The sequence below is a fragment of the Netta rufina genome (assembly GCF_964035555.1).
Source record: "Netta rufina genome assembly, chromosome: 1".
NCBI classification, from domain to species: Eukaryota; Metazoa; Chordata; class Aves; order Anseriformes; family Anatidae; genus Netta; species Netta rufina.
The window spans coordinates 76,677,617-76,695,039 of record NC_140123.1 but is presented as its reverse complement, the minus strand read 5'-3'; the positions used below and the strand labels follow the sequence as shown (position 1 = coordinate 76,695,039).

The following is a 17,423-nucleotide window of genomic DNA, read 5'->3' as shown; positions in this document are numbered from 1 at the left end:
TTTATAGAAAAACAACTGATATTTTAGAGCTCCTGAGTTTGCTGCCTGGACAAGATGACGAAGCTGAACATCATTTCATTCTTCATTCTTCCACTATCAGATCTTAATCAGGGATTTGAGAAATGCAGTGAGAGGTTGAGAAATAGGAAACTATTTGTCTTTGAAAAATTCTGTATTTTTGTGTCGCACCTCAACAGAGAAGCATGTCCCAGTTGACAATAAGGGTTTAAGAACATATTAGCTGGCAAGTAAAACAAAAACAGGTCTGGAAAAAAAAAAAAAGATTTACTGTTTGCAAAATACATGTGGCTTCATATGAATCCATCATCAAATCAAGTAGTTAAACATGCTAACTTCATTTTTTTGTAGTAGTAGGATATATAGCCAAAAGGAGCTTTTATGTCTCAATACACTGAACCACTACATTCTTACAACTATCAGTGTTTTGTGATTCCACAGTTGACATTGTGAGAAACCGTTCTGCTAAAAAGAAATTTTGAACTTTAAATAAACACTGCACAAACCCCTAAAGCTAGAAATTTCACAAATGTTTCTTTTGGCAAAATCAAAAGTTGTATTAGCATAACAGGGAGAACACTCTGTTACTGTTTGGTTTTTATGCTTGTCTTACAATGATCAATTTAGGCACTTTAGAAGCTTACAGTTAAAATGAAAAGTACATAAGAGAAAATCTAGCTTTCTGATTTCTGAACATTTGTAAGAAACTAAACTGTACCAAAGTTATGCAACTGTACACCTTAGTTACATCTTCACTTTGCAATGGCAATGTTCAAAGTTCAGTGCACAAGAAAAGATTACTGCCCTTAAAAAAAAAAATGCCCTTTAAAAAAAAAAAAAAGTATATTTAAAACCAACCATATAAGTGGGATATGCTCCCATTCTTTGATTTATTTATTTTTTTTTTAAGTAATCATTTTTTCAAAATATTTGATAAAAAAAAAGAAAATAATAAAACAAGGTGAAAAGCACGTAACAAATATACCACAGTATGGTAACATATTCCCAAGGGTAAAAGAAAAGGAACAGATATGGCAAAGGTAGGTTTTTCCCATCTAAACCCCAAACCTCCAGCAGTGCTTTTTCTTACTGACATCTGGAAAGTATTTGGCCATCTTATCACAGGAAGTGAAATAAAGTATCAATATAATTCATTTTGCAATGACTGTATTAATTACAGTTCTCGTGTTCATATACGAACAGGGATTTTACTGTGACTTTTGTCAAACAGCTTTCTTTCCCCTTAGTTTCATTTACAGCCAGTAAAGAATTTGGGTATTGAATTTGGGTATTGTGTTACATTATAGTCTAAAGTGTAATACTTTATCAAGCCCTTCAATACCATTTCCTCCTCCTTGCATTAATAACCAACTTCCTGCAAATAGCTAGTGAAAGCACCATTGTGAATCAATACGTATAGTTTACATATTTCATGCCTCAGCTATTGTGCATGAATTCCAGATGCAGTTTCCTGAAGAACACCTCATCCCCTCCATGGGACGTCAGGGCCATCCTCCCTCCCTCTTCTCCTCCACCCAGGCCGCAATAAGATTCAGTAAACACTTCTGAACGTGTATACAGCTTAATTTTAAAGTGTTTGGTGCCAAACAAAACAAACAGAAACCCAAGGTCTGTTCAACGGAATTATAAAATTCAGGCACGTTTGGGTTATCATAGCTTAGTTAGCATGAATCGGCTGAACCTTGGCAGTGTATTTGAGTGACCGTGTTCACAAGTTCTTACATGGCTCATAGATGAAAGAAGATCAGACGTGTTTGGTGAAGTCTCTGTGTTGTTTGGTGAGACAGCTGAAGGAATGACCCTCTCCCAATCGTCTCGCTAGGCATTTATTTTTCTAATGCAGGGAGAGCTAGATAAGGCACTAGCCACTGAAGCAAATAAATGCTAATGCAGGCATTGAGGAAGATCAGAAACACCAGCAGTGATGATGGGAAGGTAGCAAAAGGAAGAAGGTGACCTGCCCTTGCAGTGCCATTTAACCACTGAGTCAGCCTGGCTGAGCAGTGCACCACCCTCAATACAGGAGGTTTTAATTTAGACTCTTGTGCTTGGTAAGAGCGCATTACTCCCCTTGTGTATGACATTCCGGTTTAAAGTTTGCCTTTTTTTCCCCCAATTTCTGTTACAATAACTTTTTGAAAGTAGAAAGTCATGGCAGAGTAACTTAATTATACTATTATTAAAGGAAAAAGTACTGCTGTGGACTAAGCTTGTGTCAATGAAGAGTTCCAAAATCTGATTAGGGATTTGTTTTGGTTCCTTTGACAGTCTCAGTATTTCTACTAGCTCTTCTTGTCTCTATTTTTTCCCCTTTAAGCAAAGAGAAAGCACTTGAATAACACTACAGAACGCAGGAATCTGCCGGGAGGGGAACTTCAGTAAGCCAGTTTTCTGCAACCTGTATTTCCTGCACTTGCTGCAAGCAAACTCAAGTTCTTGGAACCACCAGTGAAAAACTTTGTAAAAATTTGTCTCCATGGCTAGAAAACATCCCCAAAGCTTTTACAGTCTCCCTCACCTCAACCTTAGAAAAATATCTGAGGAGAGGAGGCATGTTGAATTCTGCTAAAAGCTTAATAAGAAAAATCCCTCCAAGCACATTCATAATTGCAATATGCTTCTTGCAACACAAGCTTTTCTTCTCAAACATAACAAATGCATATAAGCATAAAAGCAATAAGCACTTTCACTGTGCTTGTCCATGCCAGATTTAATGCCTATACCACACCAGCCATTCTCACTGCTCGTCTTTTACAAAAAGTGGCTCTTTTGCCTTGTTTTAGACTCAGTACGTATATTCACCTACCTTAAACACCCACTTAAACAAATCAACGAATTGATAGGGACAGGAAAAAAAAAAAAAAGGGGGTCCTGTTCAAAGCCTCTGTTTTTCAAAAACATTTTTCCTTCCTACTGTGTATTTTTAAGATACTACCTCTTAAGTAAAGTCACCGTATAACAGTCCTTTTATCTTGGCTTAATGCCAGATACACCAAGGTCCCTACCAACGTACCAATTTAGCGTATTCCTGGAAAAAAAACAGTTAATTTTGAACCATCAACATTCCAGGCATTTTGCCCATTCCCATCCTTGCATAACAAGCGCTGAGGAGCTTGGATTCCACACTCGAGTAGGTGGTATCAAATGACTGGTTTCCTAGGTAGGCAGCCCGAGTTGCTGCTTATTTCAGGATTTAAAAATTTCTGATGGAAATTAATATAAGAGCTCCTGTTAAGCAGAGAAGCAGGAGGGCACGGATGAGATGACAAAGGTTTAACCTGGTGATCTTAAGTAAACATTGATGTGAAATGGCCAACTTGCCCTGAAATGGCCATACTGAAATAGCTGGAATGATGAGCAGTCTGTGATAACGCAGACGTAGCATGAAGGTGGAAAACAGAACAACCAATAATTTACCACACAACATCCTAACTACATCATAGGGTGGGAGAAGCACACATTTTCAGAACTTAGAGCATATCTGAGTCATTATACTTCTACATAGACTATGCTAGTCAAAACAGAGCAACACTTTTGTCATTGGAAATAGCACGAGCAGCAAGCTTGAAGTAAAAATCACTTTTTGTGAGATGAAACAACCTCAGCTGTAGGCATTACATTTAAGACGATGCTTAGACTGTTATTCAGATTACAAGCAAGGCAGGTGTTCTGGGGAGAGAAACACTCCAGAAGAATATCAGAGTCCTAATTCATACCCATAAAAGGGACGAACTAAGGGTACCTTACCACCTGGTATTTCGTAACCTACAAGTGTCAGTCTTCCTAGCGTAAACATGTTCTCTGAACTTTCCTTGAATTTTCCAAGCCGAAAAAGAACAACAAGAAAAACAACACTACTCTGTATTAGTTGCCTAGAATTCTGGGTGACGTATCAGACACCTCTACAGCTGAAGCCCTTGTTACCTGTGGAATAGGAACATTGAAAATAAACAAAACCAAAACCCAGTTATGGTTTGGAGCAGAACGGTGGCTAAGATTGCACAAATACGCAACCATAAATCAGCCCAGCTTACTCTTTCGCTTACACAGAACTAGATCCTGGAACACCAGGAGGCTTAAAGTCAGACCCTAACTTCAGCTAACAGGCAATTTCTACCACATGCAACACCAAGAGAAGGTAGTTACGGGACTGAAGACACACAAAGGGTGTAAGAACTGGGTAATTTCTGGTATTTACAGGCTCTCAAGAGAGTGGATTATAACTTGTACTCAAAGAGAAGAAGGCTAGCAAAAGAGGAAGAAAGAAATGGAAAGAACAAGAAGCTAGGGAACTCAGCCAAAAGCTCACAAAATTTCTCCACTGTGTCTACTTTGGCTGTTCCTGCAAGTATGTGCCACTGTGGCTTTGGCGGACAACATGAGTACACTCTGTAGAATATCCAGTCTTTCTGGCAGCCCGCTTCAATAACAAGGAGGTCTTAAATTGGCTTAAGACACTCATGAAACCTTTTGGAGTCCACTGGCATTTTGCAGATAAAATTAGGTATTCACCTTTCATGCAAAGCCTGTTAAAACCAATGGAGGAGAGGAATTAGAATTTCCTCAATTCGCAAGTCAGTTGGTATAATGAAAACTTTAAAGATAAAAAGGAAGCAGAGCCATGCCCTTGAACTAACCCAAAGAGAAAGACAGCTATCTGTTTAAAAAAATGACAATGGGAGATTGGGGATTAGCTGACGTGCCTAAGCCAGATATTTATGGGATATCAAAGAAATTACTTCATCCCTAAATCCAATTTTCAGATTAGCGTAGCAGAATAAAGCACACAAATCCACTGAATTTCACCAGAAATTAGGCAATTAGATTCTGAAACTTGCCTTCACAAGATGAATTACATGTATAACAGGAAAATACTTGACTCTTTTGTTGTATCCAAACTGGAATGTTGCTATCAAAATCCAACCAAAATGTGTTTTATCAATACAAACACAAACTGCACTGCCACATTTCATGTGCTAGTGCTTTTAAAGGCACAACTGAAAACTAATTTTGGTAATTAGACAGCATGTTTGCAACAAAACGCCTATTCAGTAACTATACTGAAAGAAGCAACATTCTGAAAGGTGATGTGGAAATACATGGCTGAAATACATGAAATACATGGCTGAACAGGAGGTTTTTTCAAGTCTCTGTATGTTTTAAATGCCTGAATTGGAAAATAGCATCTTTAAATTCAAAATTATAGTAGGTGTAAAGAAATTTATTCTTTTGCTCACAAATCAGATAAACGGAAGGAAGATGCTTGGATGTTTCAGTTCATTCAAGTCAGTTGTCATCAGACTGGATTAAAAAAAAAATGAAAATCACAGTCTGCTGGCGCTTGTTGTTGGAGGGATCATTCTTCATCTATTGATTAGTTCACTTTCCAAGGCACGAGGCACTGCAGTGACGGTTCGCAATCATTTGCCAATATACTTCACGCAGTCATTACACTGAACTCTACAACTTTGAGTTATCAAAGAAAAACAATTTTCTTTTGATTTCTTTTTCTATGAAACGGTCTATTCAGAAAAGCGCTCGAGGGGGACACTTTCCAGTGTGCAAATGCTTTTCATGAAAGGTAGTCTCACTGAAATAGCAACTGAAACTAAAAACGGTATTTATCCAGGCAGCTCAGGGCTGTCTGTTCAAAAAGACCATCCTCCCTCCGCCTGCTTCTCTGGAGGGCCACACTGACAGATCTGAGAGAAAAAATTTCATGGAAATAAGGTAAAGTTTATTTTAAAATAACGGGGGGGAAGAGAACAGTAAAGAGCAGGAGCTTCTCTGTTCAGCATGACTGGTGAGTTAAAAAGTAGAGTTTACATGCCTCTTCCCAGAGACTGGATCAGACCCAGGATAAAGGACGACTTCCCCAGCGTTTTGAAGATGTCGGAACCCACAGCTCACAACATCTGAAGATACTCATGGGACAAATTAAATTGCAAATTATCCGACTTCCTTCCAGTGGGAAACTGAAGGGGAAAAAAAAGCTCTGTGAATGCCTTAATTTATGCAAAGACCAAACCACTCAGTACTGTTCGAGAGATTTTTGAAGGAGGAATAAAAAAAAAAAAAAAAAAAAAATCAGATTATCTTTCTCAAGGGAAGAAAGATATTTGGGGAGTATAAGCCAACTTTTCCACTATCACTGGGCTCATCTCACGAATTCCTCAAGATGGGTCATTCAGAAGTCCCAACACTACTTTCTCGCTAAAATACCATATACACTGTACTTTTATTTATATATATTAAAAAAAAAAAAAAAAGTCTTCTTGTCCCTTTATGGCAACTATTCTTCTGGTATCTAAAGCTGTATTATCTTTTATGACAAAAATACAACCCACCACCCTTGAGTTGGTGTTTTGTTTTGTTGTTTTTTTTCTCCCCTTGATTTCGTTTAAGGGAAGAGATATACTTCTTTCCTTTGGTGTCCTTTACAAGTCTTCCCTTAAAACTTGGGAATAAGGCAATTTGCTTGTTGTATTGATTTGCTATATGTTTCCACTCTGCTTGACAAGCAAATAGTCATAATATACTGCTTTACAGTTGTGATATACTGTGGCATTTTGATTTTCTACTTCGTAGATTTTAATCCATGGCAGCACATTCCGTCACCCACACGTGCAGTAACAGTAGATATTTCACCAGCCAAGGCAGAACGAGCACAAAGATATTTAGTAGAGACAAAAGCCCTACAGAAATGCCAGCAAGCTAAGGGGAAGGAATGCATGATAAATGAAGAATGCAACCACAGAGATAACTGGTAGGGGCAATGAGCTTTGTGCAGTTCCACTCAAAAGCTGAAAGCTGATTACTTCCGTACAACATACTGGGCAAAATAAGGCTACTATTTTAAAGGAACTAACATGCTTTTGCTAAATAACAGACCATTGTTGGAGCTGCTATCCCGGGACAGCAAAACTACCCTTACAGCAATTACTATTCTCCATTTGGAAGGTTGGTTACCCAGATTTTCTACACTTAATTAACATCAAAACCCAGATCACTTCTGATGTTCAGAAATACCGCATTCCATGCGTAAACAAATATTCAGCATTTCCAGCTGAGAAGTTTTTCTGCTACTAAAAACAGACACAAAATCAAAACCAAACAAAAAATAACAGAACACACGCAAAAACCCCTCTACTTTATCTTTTCCCTGCACCAACACACAATAGTTTTGAAAAAGACACAGAAAATGTATGTCGGAAAATCTAATTATAAGCATTTAATATAATCTTTACAGCACCAATAGCTCTGCTAAACTGAACAGTATGACATTAAATCCTATCCTTTTTCCTTCATCGACTGTCATGTACCTCTTTATCACTCAACTATGAAGTACTAAGGGTTAACCTGTGACCAAACAGTACGCTGATGCCTTTTTGTTTTGCCTTTTTTTGCCCCCAGTTATTTAACTTTTATTAGGTAATAGCCACTAGTATTATCCACAGGCAGCATTTTACAATACAGACTTTCATTCCAGTTACAAATGCTGAAGAAATTTAGCAGTGTATTTCTAATGTGCTTGCACCAATTTATTTTTTTTCTAAGCCTGTATTGTGTCCAAATGTGGGCAAACTTTCCAAGAAATACAAAATGGCGAATTGCCTATAAAGCTTCCAACCCGTGCCAAGACATATGACAGCATTACGGTTTCCCTCAAAGAAAAAGTCATCATCGTATGAAAAAACAGGCAAGAGCACTGGATTTTATTTTTAACCCTTGTTCGCACAGATGTTGAAAACTGGAAGAAACAGATAAAATTGAAAAGAAAAAAGCCTAACTTGAAAAAATAATTAACTAAAAAAAAAAACAAAAACAAAAACAAGGTTTTCGAAGTCAACTGTAACAGGATCTTCTACATGCCAAACAATTTTAAGCAGAGGAAGTTTTACCAACACAAATTAAGATAATTATAAATGGTAATTTTAAAATTACCATGTTCAAGCTGTCAGCTATACCTAAACTACTGTCCTGAATATATGGAAAATAATTTGAAAGCAGTGAGATTGAAGGAGGGTGCACTAAACGACACTGGTAGGTAATAATTTTAAAATAATGCTCAATCAGAGCAGATTATTTTCACAAAGACATGAAAAAAACTGCAAGACTAACTTTACAAAAGAACTAAATAATTACAATAAGCAACTAGACTGATGGACTTAGTGAAGAATTAATCAACTTCAAGTTAATTTTAAAACATTTTTGTCATATTTTTCAATCTCCAAATTTATTTTTATGTGCTGTTTTGTTCATCTTTATTTATCTCACTGGAATTTTTTCATTCTTTCTTTACACTTCAGCATATTGAACTTAGAACACAGGTATGCAAAGCTCTGAGCATATTAACAGAGCCTGGCAAGTAAAAACCCAGTGTAAATTTAAAGACTGTTTATATTGAGGTTTGAGAAGAAGGGAAAAAAAGGAAGTAAAACAGCTCAATTAAACTACTGCAGTTTTGTGTTTATAGAAGTGTAGTATAGGACTGACGTTTAGTTTTTATCTGTACAAACAAATATAATAAACTTATGATAAAGTCTCATGTTTACCTAAGCTTTTATTATCTCTGAACTACTCAACAGTAAGCATATTAATCTTCCTAAAGACATTTCAGCTAGAAGGCTGGTTCTAGTTCTACTTTGAAAACTTTGACAAGAGTAAAAACACCACATTTGTCTTTAATTACCTTTTCTTGGCCTCTTCATATTGCCAGTTCAGTCTTACTTTGTCTACAAGTCTTGTTTTATCATCGAACCCAAACTGTTGCAGAATTGAAGAGGAAGGATTGGGGAGGAAAGAGAGGGAGACATTAGATTTTTAAAACACTCTCAAAGTAAAGGGATAAACTACTGGCAACTAAAAATTGACAATGTTCTGAGTAAAAACAATCAATATTAATTTTATGCTTTTTAATATAAAACTGGTTTATTGCTAAAAACATGAAAGATAAATGAGCCCTTTTAATAAATTATGATACAGGAAGTGAAAGGCTAGCAAACTAAGCTTTTCAACTTTTCAATCCTAAAATTCTATAAAGAGTATGCTTTAAGTGTAATATTTTATTACTTAATGTAGCTACTTTATGGATAGTTTAATAAGAAATAATTCAGACTACAGTCCATGTACTGTGACGTGTTACCCAGCACTTAGATCATTAGTGTGATTTAAGCACTATTACAAGAACATTACCCGATCCTTGAATCAGTCAGTCGTAGAAAACACGTTTATGTTACAACTCCTACAGTATACAGTCTAGTTTCTACAGCAACTTCTCTTCATCTTTGGGCATCAGTAGCTGCCCTCTCCAGAAGTCTGTGTACAGTCTAATAGTTAAAACCCGAGTCCCTACTTAAGTGCTTTGCTCCACATCTAGATTTCATGCTAGGTATCTGCTGCTTTTGCTCTCTTTATCATCACACATGTAAAAATCTACCTCTTCTTTACTCACATTCCACTACTAATAATTCAGGAAAATAATTAACATCATTATGCAATTTTATTTGCCTTACAAAAAAACACCATACCTGACAAACACAATTTTCAGACTACACTTGGTTCCTCTTCGATGACACTCTATGTGTATTGTGAATGGGAAAATGCTGCTATTTTCCTTTAGGTAATTCATTTTGGAATTAATCACATCCACCACCAGTCTGAAAAATGACATGCCAAAGGCACCATCTACCTAGCACACTTAAAGCAAGCCTAGTATTAAATAAGTTTTTAGATGCTTTAAGGAGTAATTTCTTAAAAACACAGACTTCCTCTTGTGTAGAGGTTCTCTAGAGACATCCAACGTGGCAACACGTCGTCAGTAAAAGAAGATAATAAAACAAAAACAGGGTGATAAAAGCCTGTATTTAAAAGTTATACCGTTGAATAAAAACTCTAACTGAATGTGTAGTAACATCCAAAATGCTACTACAAAACTACAAACAGGTTGTCTTCTTGCTCTGTTGTCAATCTCATCCACAGAAGCAAATGTTTTATTGCTTGAGAACAGCTAGGCTGCCACAGTGATAGGGCAGGCCAAAATTTTAGTATTTGGAGTATACTTTTTCTTTCACACAGAACTATTTCTGAAGACTGCTAATAAGATTCTCTCAAATATCCTATACAAAGGCATTATATAGCCTTGCATAATTTATGAGTATGTATGTATGTATATAACATATATAGAGATCATACAAATATATATATACACTATATATAAAGGAATACTAAGTATGATGAAGTAGATCAAAGTTTTTTAGTTTAAGAAAAATACTTTGGGGCTCAAACAAATACTTCCCTAGGAAAAACAAAAGAAACGGAGGAAAAACAAAAGAAATGGAGGCCTACCCTATGTCTTTGATACCTATGAACAATGACAATTGTAAGAAAAACAAGATAAAAAAAAAAAAAAAAAAAAAAAAAAAGATAAATACTTCCATCTCTACTACCAGAAAACTAATACCTCGTGGTGTTGTGCAATCAGGTCTCTACTGCAACTTCAAGCAGGCTAAAGCATTTTCTTCCTTGCTGTGTCACTACACGTGTCAGTAAAGACGAGAGCTAGGGACACGGCCAGAAGAAGTCTGTGGGTGCCTCTGCGCAAGCTGTTACTCAAGATGAGCCAGCAGTCACCGAAGAGCTCTGCTAGGCTGGCTGTGTCTAGGACCTGACTGTACCTGTCGCCAGCCTATGCCCTATCCCAATGCTCAAGCAGCAGAATGACACAGCTCATCATTCACCTGCTCTGAAAATGACAAGCAAACGCAAATCCTTCACCACCAGTATTCCCTTAGATTTTTTTGTTCTGCCACGGCTAGCACGTCTTGGATTCAAGCAGGAAGCAACAAAGTATCACTACAGTACAAAAGCAGCTTATTTTCTAAAGCAAATGTCTCACGTAGGAATACATACCTCTCCAGTGATGTCAGTCTGAGAACAAGCATCACAGTGTTGTTGAGGTAAACAGGAATCGCTGAGCGAACTGGAATTGTGCTGGAGATCCTGCAGGGAGTCTGTAATACAACAGCTATTCCTGAATCCATCGGTTAGCTTGGCCAGGCTCTACAAGAGAGGAGTTAAAAAAAAAAATAATCAAACTAATGTAACTGCTTTTGGTAATTCTTTTATTGATTGAAAAAGAGAAATGAATTCTGTTTAGAGAATATACATGTAGGTAGAAAGACCCATTTACAGGAACTAAAATTTATCATACTCTCAGCTAATCTGAAGCACCTTTGCTTAGAAATAAATACCTCCTTTTAAAAGATACATGTAGATCGCTTTTAAAAATCTGATGTTTACAATTTACTTTAGGTCTATGAAGGTTTTAACTTTTACATGGCTTACAGTTCTTTGAATCTAGCGACTGGCAGCTTCCAGGTTCGTTGACAAGAAAAACAAATGGGATTCACCTGCCCTTTTGCCATCTTTTGCCCAGGTTACATTCCTTAGCCACTACTGCCATCACATCCAACTTGATGAATACCTTGTATTGATTGTGTTTTTACAACAGCTGATTTCACCCCAGTGCTCCCTTACTCAAGGTTCACATAGTTGGAGATATTTTACACTTAGGGTTAAGGAAGCGACATCTCTGAAATGTCTAGACAGTGACACAAACTGTGAGGGTAAAGCAGAGATCTCAAACAGCCTTTAAGGCAAAAGGGGAATAAGACAATCACACAAATAACAAGAGCTTGTTTGGCTATCAGAGCTTTGTTGACAGGCTCTTAGAATTCCTTTAATAAAAAGATAAACTTGTTAATGCCGCTTATTTTCTGATTGTGTATTCAAAACTATTTTTCAGAAGTTACTGATAACGTACCAGTAATGACAAAACCACTATTCAGGCTGTCATTTGTGACTAAGAACCTATACATTTTTCATCAAAAGAACATTAAAAAATACATAAAAATAAATCTACTCTGCCCCTCCCCTCACTATAGAGGAAGGAAACAAATTATATAAAAAAAAATCCTCAAGATTTTGAAAAACTGTATCTGTTCATAGATGATAAAGCTGTAAAAATGCCCAGGAAAACACAAACAAACAAAAAACCACATCAAAACTGCTCCGTTGTCCGAACTACAGAATGAGAGACTAAGCAGAGGCACTGCAGTGCAACACACTGGCCCTCTGGAATCGCAGTGTCTGACAACTGATGATTTGCAACAAGCCCCAGTTACGATGCATATCCAATTACCAGGATGGATCTCAGTCTTCAAAGAGCAGTTTAAAAAGGATACCCTGGATAACACAGCAACGCTTCCTTTTCCTACAACAAATTGAACTGGCGGAGTCAGGAAGATTTGCCTGCATAACAGCAACTGGCTGCTGCTCACAGGAGGCACAAGACCACCTTGAAGACAAAGGCAGCTGATTTCAGAGCTCAGGAAGCATCCTTAGGAATTGCATCACGCCCGAAACTAGACAGCAAAAGCGGTGTTTTCTGGTGGCTTCCACTCCCCATTCACACTCTATCCCTTCGTTCTCCTTATGTACTAGTTCTTCCCTCATGCCTGCCTCCACTAGAGAGGAAGAAGAGGGAAAATACCCATCCTGGTAGAGGAAGAAGGAAGGGGTGGGCTCCCTAAGCACATGAGTGAGGGGACTATCCTCCTCCCTGACGACCCCTGAACTCACACACGGTGCCTTCTTCCTACTGGGGAACAACAAGGAGAGACATGATATGCATCGGACAACATGTACTATTCCTTCTTCAGTCTCCATCGACCAGTGCTACTGAATCTGAGCAGGGCTGGGAGTTTGTGCTCAGCACTGGCTAGGACTGAGGAGAGTGCAGAGTGATACCAGGCATGTTGATGGTGGGACAAGGCTACAACTACGTGCCTCCAGAAGCTCAGCTTATCCTGAGTTCCCAAAAGAAACCAATTCTTCTGCTACCTCCCAACTGAACTGTGCTACCTTAGCATGAAGGACAAATAAAACCATTTGTTCTCCATCCTGAGGAACCAAAATACAGTTTTGAGCTATGCTACTGAGAAATCCCTAGCCAGTGTCCCTTTATCTCGGAAGATTTGCTGCAAGATGAACTGCTCTACAAAGCAGAAAGAAGAAAATCAGAGTGTCTGCCATTTTAAGGCAACTGAAAATTGGCCTCCCATCCAATGTTCCTCTTCAAAACTCACTGGCAATCACCCATTCCTGGCAACTTCCTGCAGTACAAGAGGATCAAGACGGTCTCTAACAGATTTATAAGATGGAAATAATCATTACAAATTGTAGCTACACAAACATCAAACGTCTAAGATCTCCTTTTCCCAGTAAAGCAAAGCCAACATCATGAACACCGGGGATTCAGAAAGCCTTAAGTTTCTCTCAAACAAACCACGTCCCCTCTGGCACCTTTGGCTAACTTGCATTGTGTTACAGACATATTTATTGTATTACCAACACCAAAGGTCCTGGTTCCAGAACTTATGTCTAGTTTTTTGCCCACGTTTTAGCTTCTTCATGCACTACTGCTGTGCTCCAATCCCTGCCAGCCTCTCTCTGGCAGGTAATGAAGGACTGCCTGGATGCTGGCCAGATTTCTTATCTGGGCAGCTGCTGAATGCTGGATACTACTTAAAAATGAGGCAGGTGGCAGTCACCCCAACCTACATGCAATCTAACCTACATGCATAGGTGACTGTGCTCTAGGGTAAGCATAGAAGTCCTTTGAGCGTTTTAGTTGGATGAGCAAAAGCACACCCTCCAGCAATCATAACACAGAGAATTACAACCTGAATTAGCAGTCTTTTAGGATAGAAACAATTTACATCAACTGCTAGATCATCCCCAGCTATATGGGAGAACCTCTCTTTCATCCAGGGTTTAAGGATTGTTTATGGCAATCCTGGAGAAACTGCCAGATGAGCCTAGCATATGGATGTGAAGTTGCAGGCACACCAAAATCTACCTAAAAAGAGAGAAATGGGCACTGTCATTTCATCGTTGATCTGTCGCTACCTGATTTGGGAGCTCTCTGCCACAAAATTTCAGTGCAGTTCTTATCTAAACTGTTTAGCCTATTTAAATGGTAAGGAAGGAAAAAAAATAGTAATAAAAAAGCAAACTCCAATGCTTCTAAGGAGAGAATATTTTTAAAGGATATGCACATACTGGAACAGAAACTAAAGCACAAAGGGTATTGGGGAGAGGGACAAGATGCACACACACATACTTGGGAACTTAAGCATGTACCTTGCTTACTCCATCTTATATAAAAAGTTTGTCCACTTTTTCAGAGCTGCGAGACTACATATTTGATGTTTTTTGTAACCACAGCACCCAGTTTAAATCTGACCACCTTCTCCTTCCCCTGTCAGCCTTCTCTCCCACACAACTCAATCAATCTAATTATCATATTTCTACGACAGCTACAATTTTCCAAGCACCTACACAAGACTGAGTCACTTCTGCTAAGTTTAGTTCTGTTGCTTACACTGGCCAGATTTAAATTAAGAAGTAGTATGAAATTTTCTATTTCCTTTCTCTGAAATAAATTCCCATCTGTTTACACAATACTTCCAAATCCTCTATAAACAGCTTTCAAAACAGAAAGTTTTCCGTAAGAAAGCTTGTCTTAACCAACAATAGCTTTTAAACGTAGCACTTTTAAGGACAAATCAATTTAAATATCTATAGGGCAAAGAAAAGATCAAATTCTCAACTCATTACAAAGATATTTAAAACAGACTTTCACTTGTTTAACTAAGCTAAACAAACCCATAACAATTACCTTCAAATAATAATAAATAAAAAGGCAAAGCACCATGAAATTTGGTAACAACAAAGCATCAATGAAATAACATTTTTTTCTTTTGTCAAGACTAAGAAAAAATATCAGGTAGAAGCTGGGGATTTTAGGCAGAGCACAATAAGCTGGTAGACATAGACAACTTTGACAACTGTTGACCTTATAGACTGACATTTGATGCCTTGTTACAATTGCAATAGAACATGCAGAACTGGTAGGCGTGTGTGAAAATTATTTTATAGATTCTCCTGAACTACTTGCCTATTACTGTCTGCTACCACAACAGATTGGTGTTTGCTGTGGTAAAAAAAAAAAAAAATGGTATCTCCTACACTACTAGTTCCTAGATGTCACATAGGTTCACAAATAAAGATCACAACACTCTTCTTTTTTGGTTATGTCTCGTGTGACCTCTACATTTTGGTGTTGCCAGCATTGTCCAGTCTATGATGCTAAGCTTGATCCTAGGTCCTCCACATCTTTCAATACTATATTTAAAGACACTGCAATGGCACTTCAAGTTCATCTAAAAGCTGTGATTTTCAAGGCATTTCAATGTTTACTGCTGGATATAGCGCCACCAAGGACTGAAAATCTACGGGGGAAAAAAAAAACACTATTGGGAGAGTCGAAACAAGGCCAGTAGTTATGTTGCTCCAGGATCTCATACAGAAGTCTTTAAATTACCAGCTAATTTCCTAAAATGTGCGTCAGAGCATCCACGAAGAACTGCCTTTCTAATCATTTCTTGCTAGCTAGGCATGTGGAAGACTTGAGAATTACTTTAAAACCTGGCCAACGCAAAATATCGAATATGTTAAAAGCTGCCAAGGCAGAAACTTTTAATAGTGACTTAAGCGTTCTGTCTACTTGAACAAGGATTTGTGGTCCATCAGCTGACCTTTGGGTAATGCTTTGGAGACTGAATAATTGTATAACTATGGAAATTCATTATATGCAGATTACAAGCTACCCACAGAATTTTACGACAAAAAATTACAAGCAAAACACTACTGCAGAGAAATATGAAGAAAGAAAAAAAAAAAAAAAAAAAAAAAAACAACACTTGAATGGCAATTATAGTTTAGTGCAGTCTCAAAGACTTAGGTAATGAAAATGTGTTTTTTCCATAAAGCAGTTTCAAGACTAGGTGAAGAGAATGGTTCTTGCCATCCTTCTGTACCCAGAGCATATTTCAACAAGTATACACCAAAGTTCCTGCAGTAGCAAAGGATCATGGCTCTTAAGTCAAGCTCCTGTGTCACATTGATAATGCATACACAGCAGGTGAGAACTCAGAGCAGGATACAAAATCCATTCAAAAGCTGTATCACTACCTGGGCATACATCTCCCCTTAATCCTAGTGCTTGGATTTTAAAAAATGATTTAAAGGTTGCAGGATGGTGTATGTATACACTATATTTGATCACATGCTTTGAGGATTTTGTGAGGACACTTGAAAGTAATCTGTGTCTTGATGTCCTACTTGTATAGGAGGACCAACTGGGGAAAAAAAGGGAGAACTGCCAAACTGTAGTATAGTAACATCCAATTTTGTGAGATGCTTATAAAAGGAAAAACATTATAAAAGAGATAATAAACATTTTAGCAATAGAATTCTCAGTCTTCACTCATTATGCAGAACACAAGGGGACATTAAACAAAATGAAAAAACAATACAGTTAAATATATTTTGTTTGGTTGTGTTTGGTTTTTGTTTGTTTGTTTGTTTTTTAAATGCAGGATAACTATTCCATAGGAGTGTTTGATATAGTTAGCAGCAATGGGAAGCTAAATTAAATAAAAACACTGATCCAAATGTAAGGGTAGTACTTTATCTAAGACAAAAAATATGAAATAGTCACATGAAGTCTCATGTTCACAGTATAGATAAAGACTACTTCTTATGAAATATCTGCTACAGGCAATTATCGAACAGAAAAATCAGATTATTCCCCTCCCCCTTGCTTATTTAAACCTGGTAATCCCAATGCAATCACAAACAACAAAATGAAGATAGGTTGTACATTTGAGCAGCTATTTGTTCAGTATTTTTTTAAATATATATATATATATATAAAATGTATATATATGTGTGTGTGTGTGTGTGTATATATATATATATATATATATATATATATTTTATTTTTTTACCTGCATAAGTTCCTGCCTCTCTTTTTCACCTGTGCATATAGCTTTCTTTATGGTTCGAAGTTCGCTCATTATAGCCTGTGCTTCATCCAGTCTATAATTTGTATGAGCACTTGACATCTTACGATCAATCCTGTTGAAAAGATGAAGACAGGTTCAATAATTTTTACACAATAAGAAATACCATAAATGCTGTAAAACTTCTTGCTTATTCATGTACCACTTTATTTCCAGGAATAAAATGACACTCTACAGGGAATCAGAACACCGTTCAGTATCCAGTACATTCAAAAGGTAAAACAATGCAGAACCCCTCTTCTGCCGAACCAACAAATTCCACGTCTTTAATGTCCCCTACTACAGAGTTTACTCACAAAAGCAATGTCTGTGGTTTACTTTATGCAACAAAAGTAAAATCAACCTAAAACTAACCTATAAAGTAATAAGACATTAGCAGCCTAGCCATCACAT

At 37.3% G+C, this 17,423-nt stretch overlaps 1 protein-coding gene across 3 annotated transcripts in view; it reads right to left on the bottom strand.

The window, feature by feature from the left end:
- Window positions 1-17,423, bottom strand: part of WWC3 (WWC family member 3) — a gene marked incomplete at its 5' end in the record, with an annotated part of 102,407 nt that overhangs the window by 29,324 nt on the left and 55,660 nt on the right. For all 3 annotated transcript variants that reach the window (XM_084301200.1, XM_084301201.1, XM_084301202.1), the window contains 3 exons: window positions 8,732-8,805; window positions 10,951-11,100; window positions 16,956-17,085. In XM_084301200.1, the coding sequence (XP_084157326.1) occupies window positions 8,732-8,805; window positions 10,951-11,100; window positions 16,956-17,085 (354 nt within the window). The remainder of the gene's footprint in view (window positions 1-8,731; window positions 8,806-10,950; window positions 11,101-16,955; window positions 17,086-17,423) is intronic.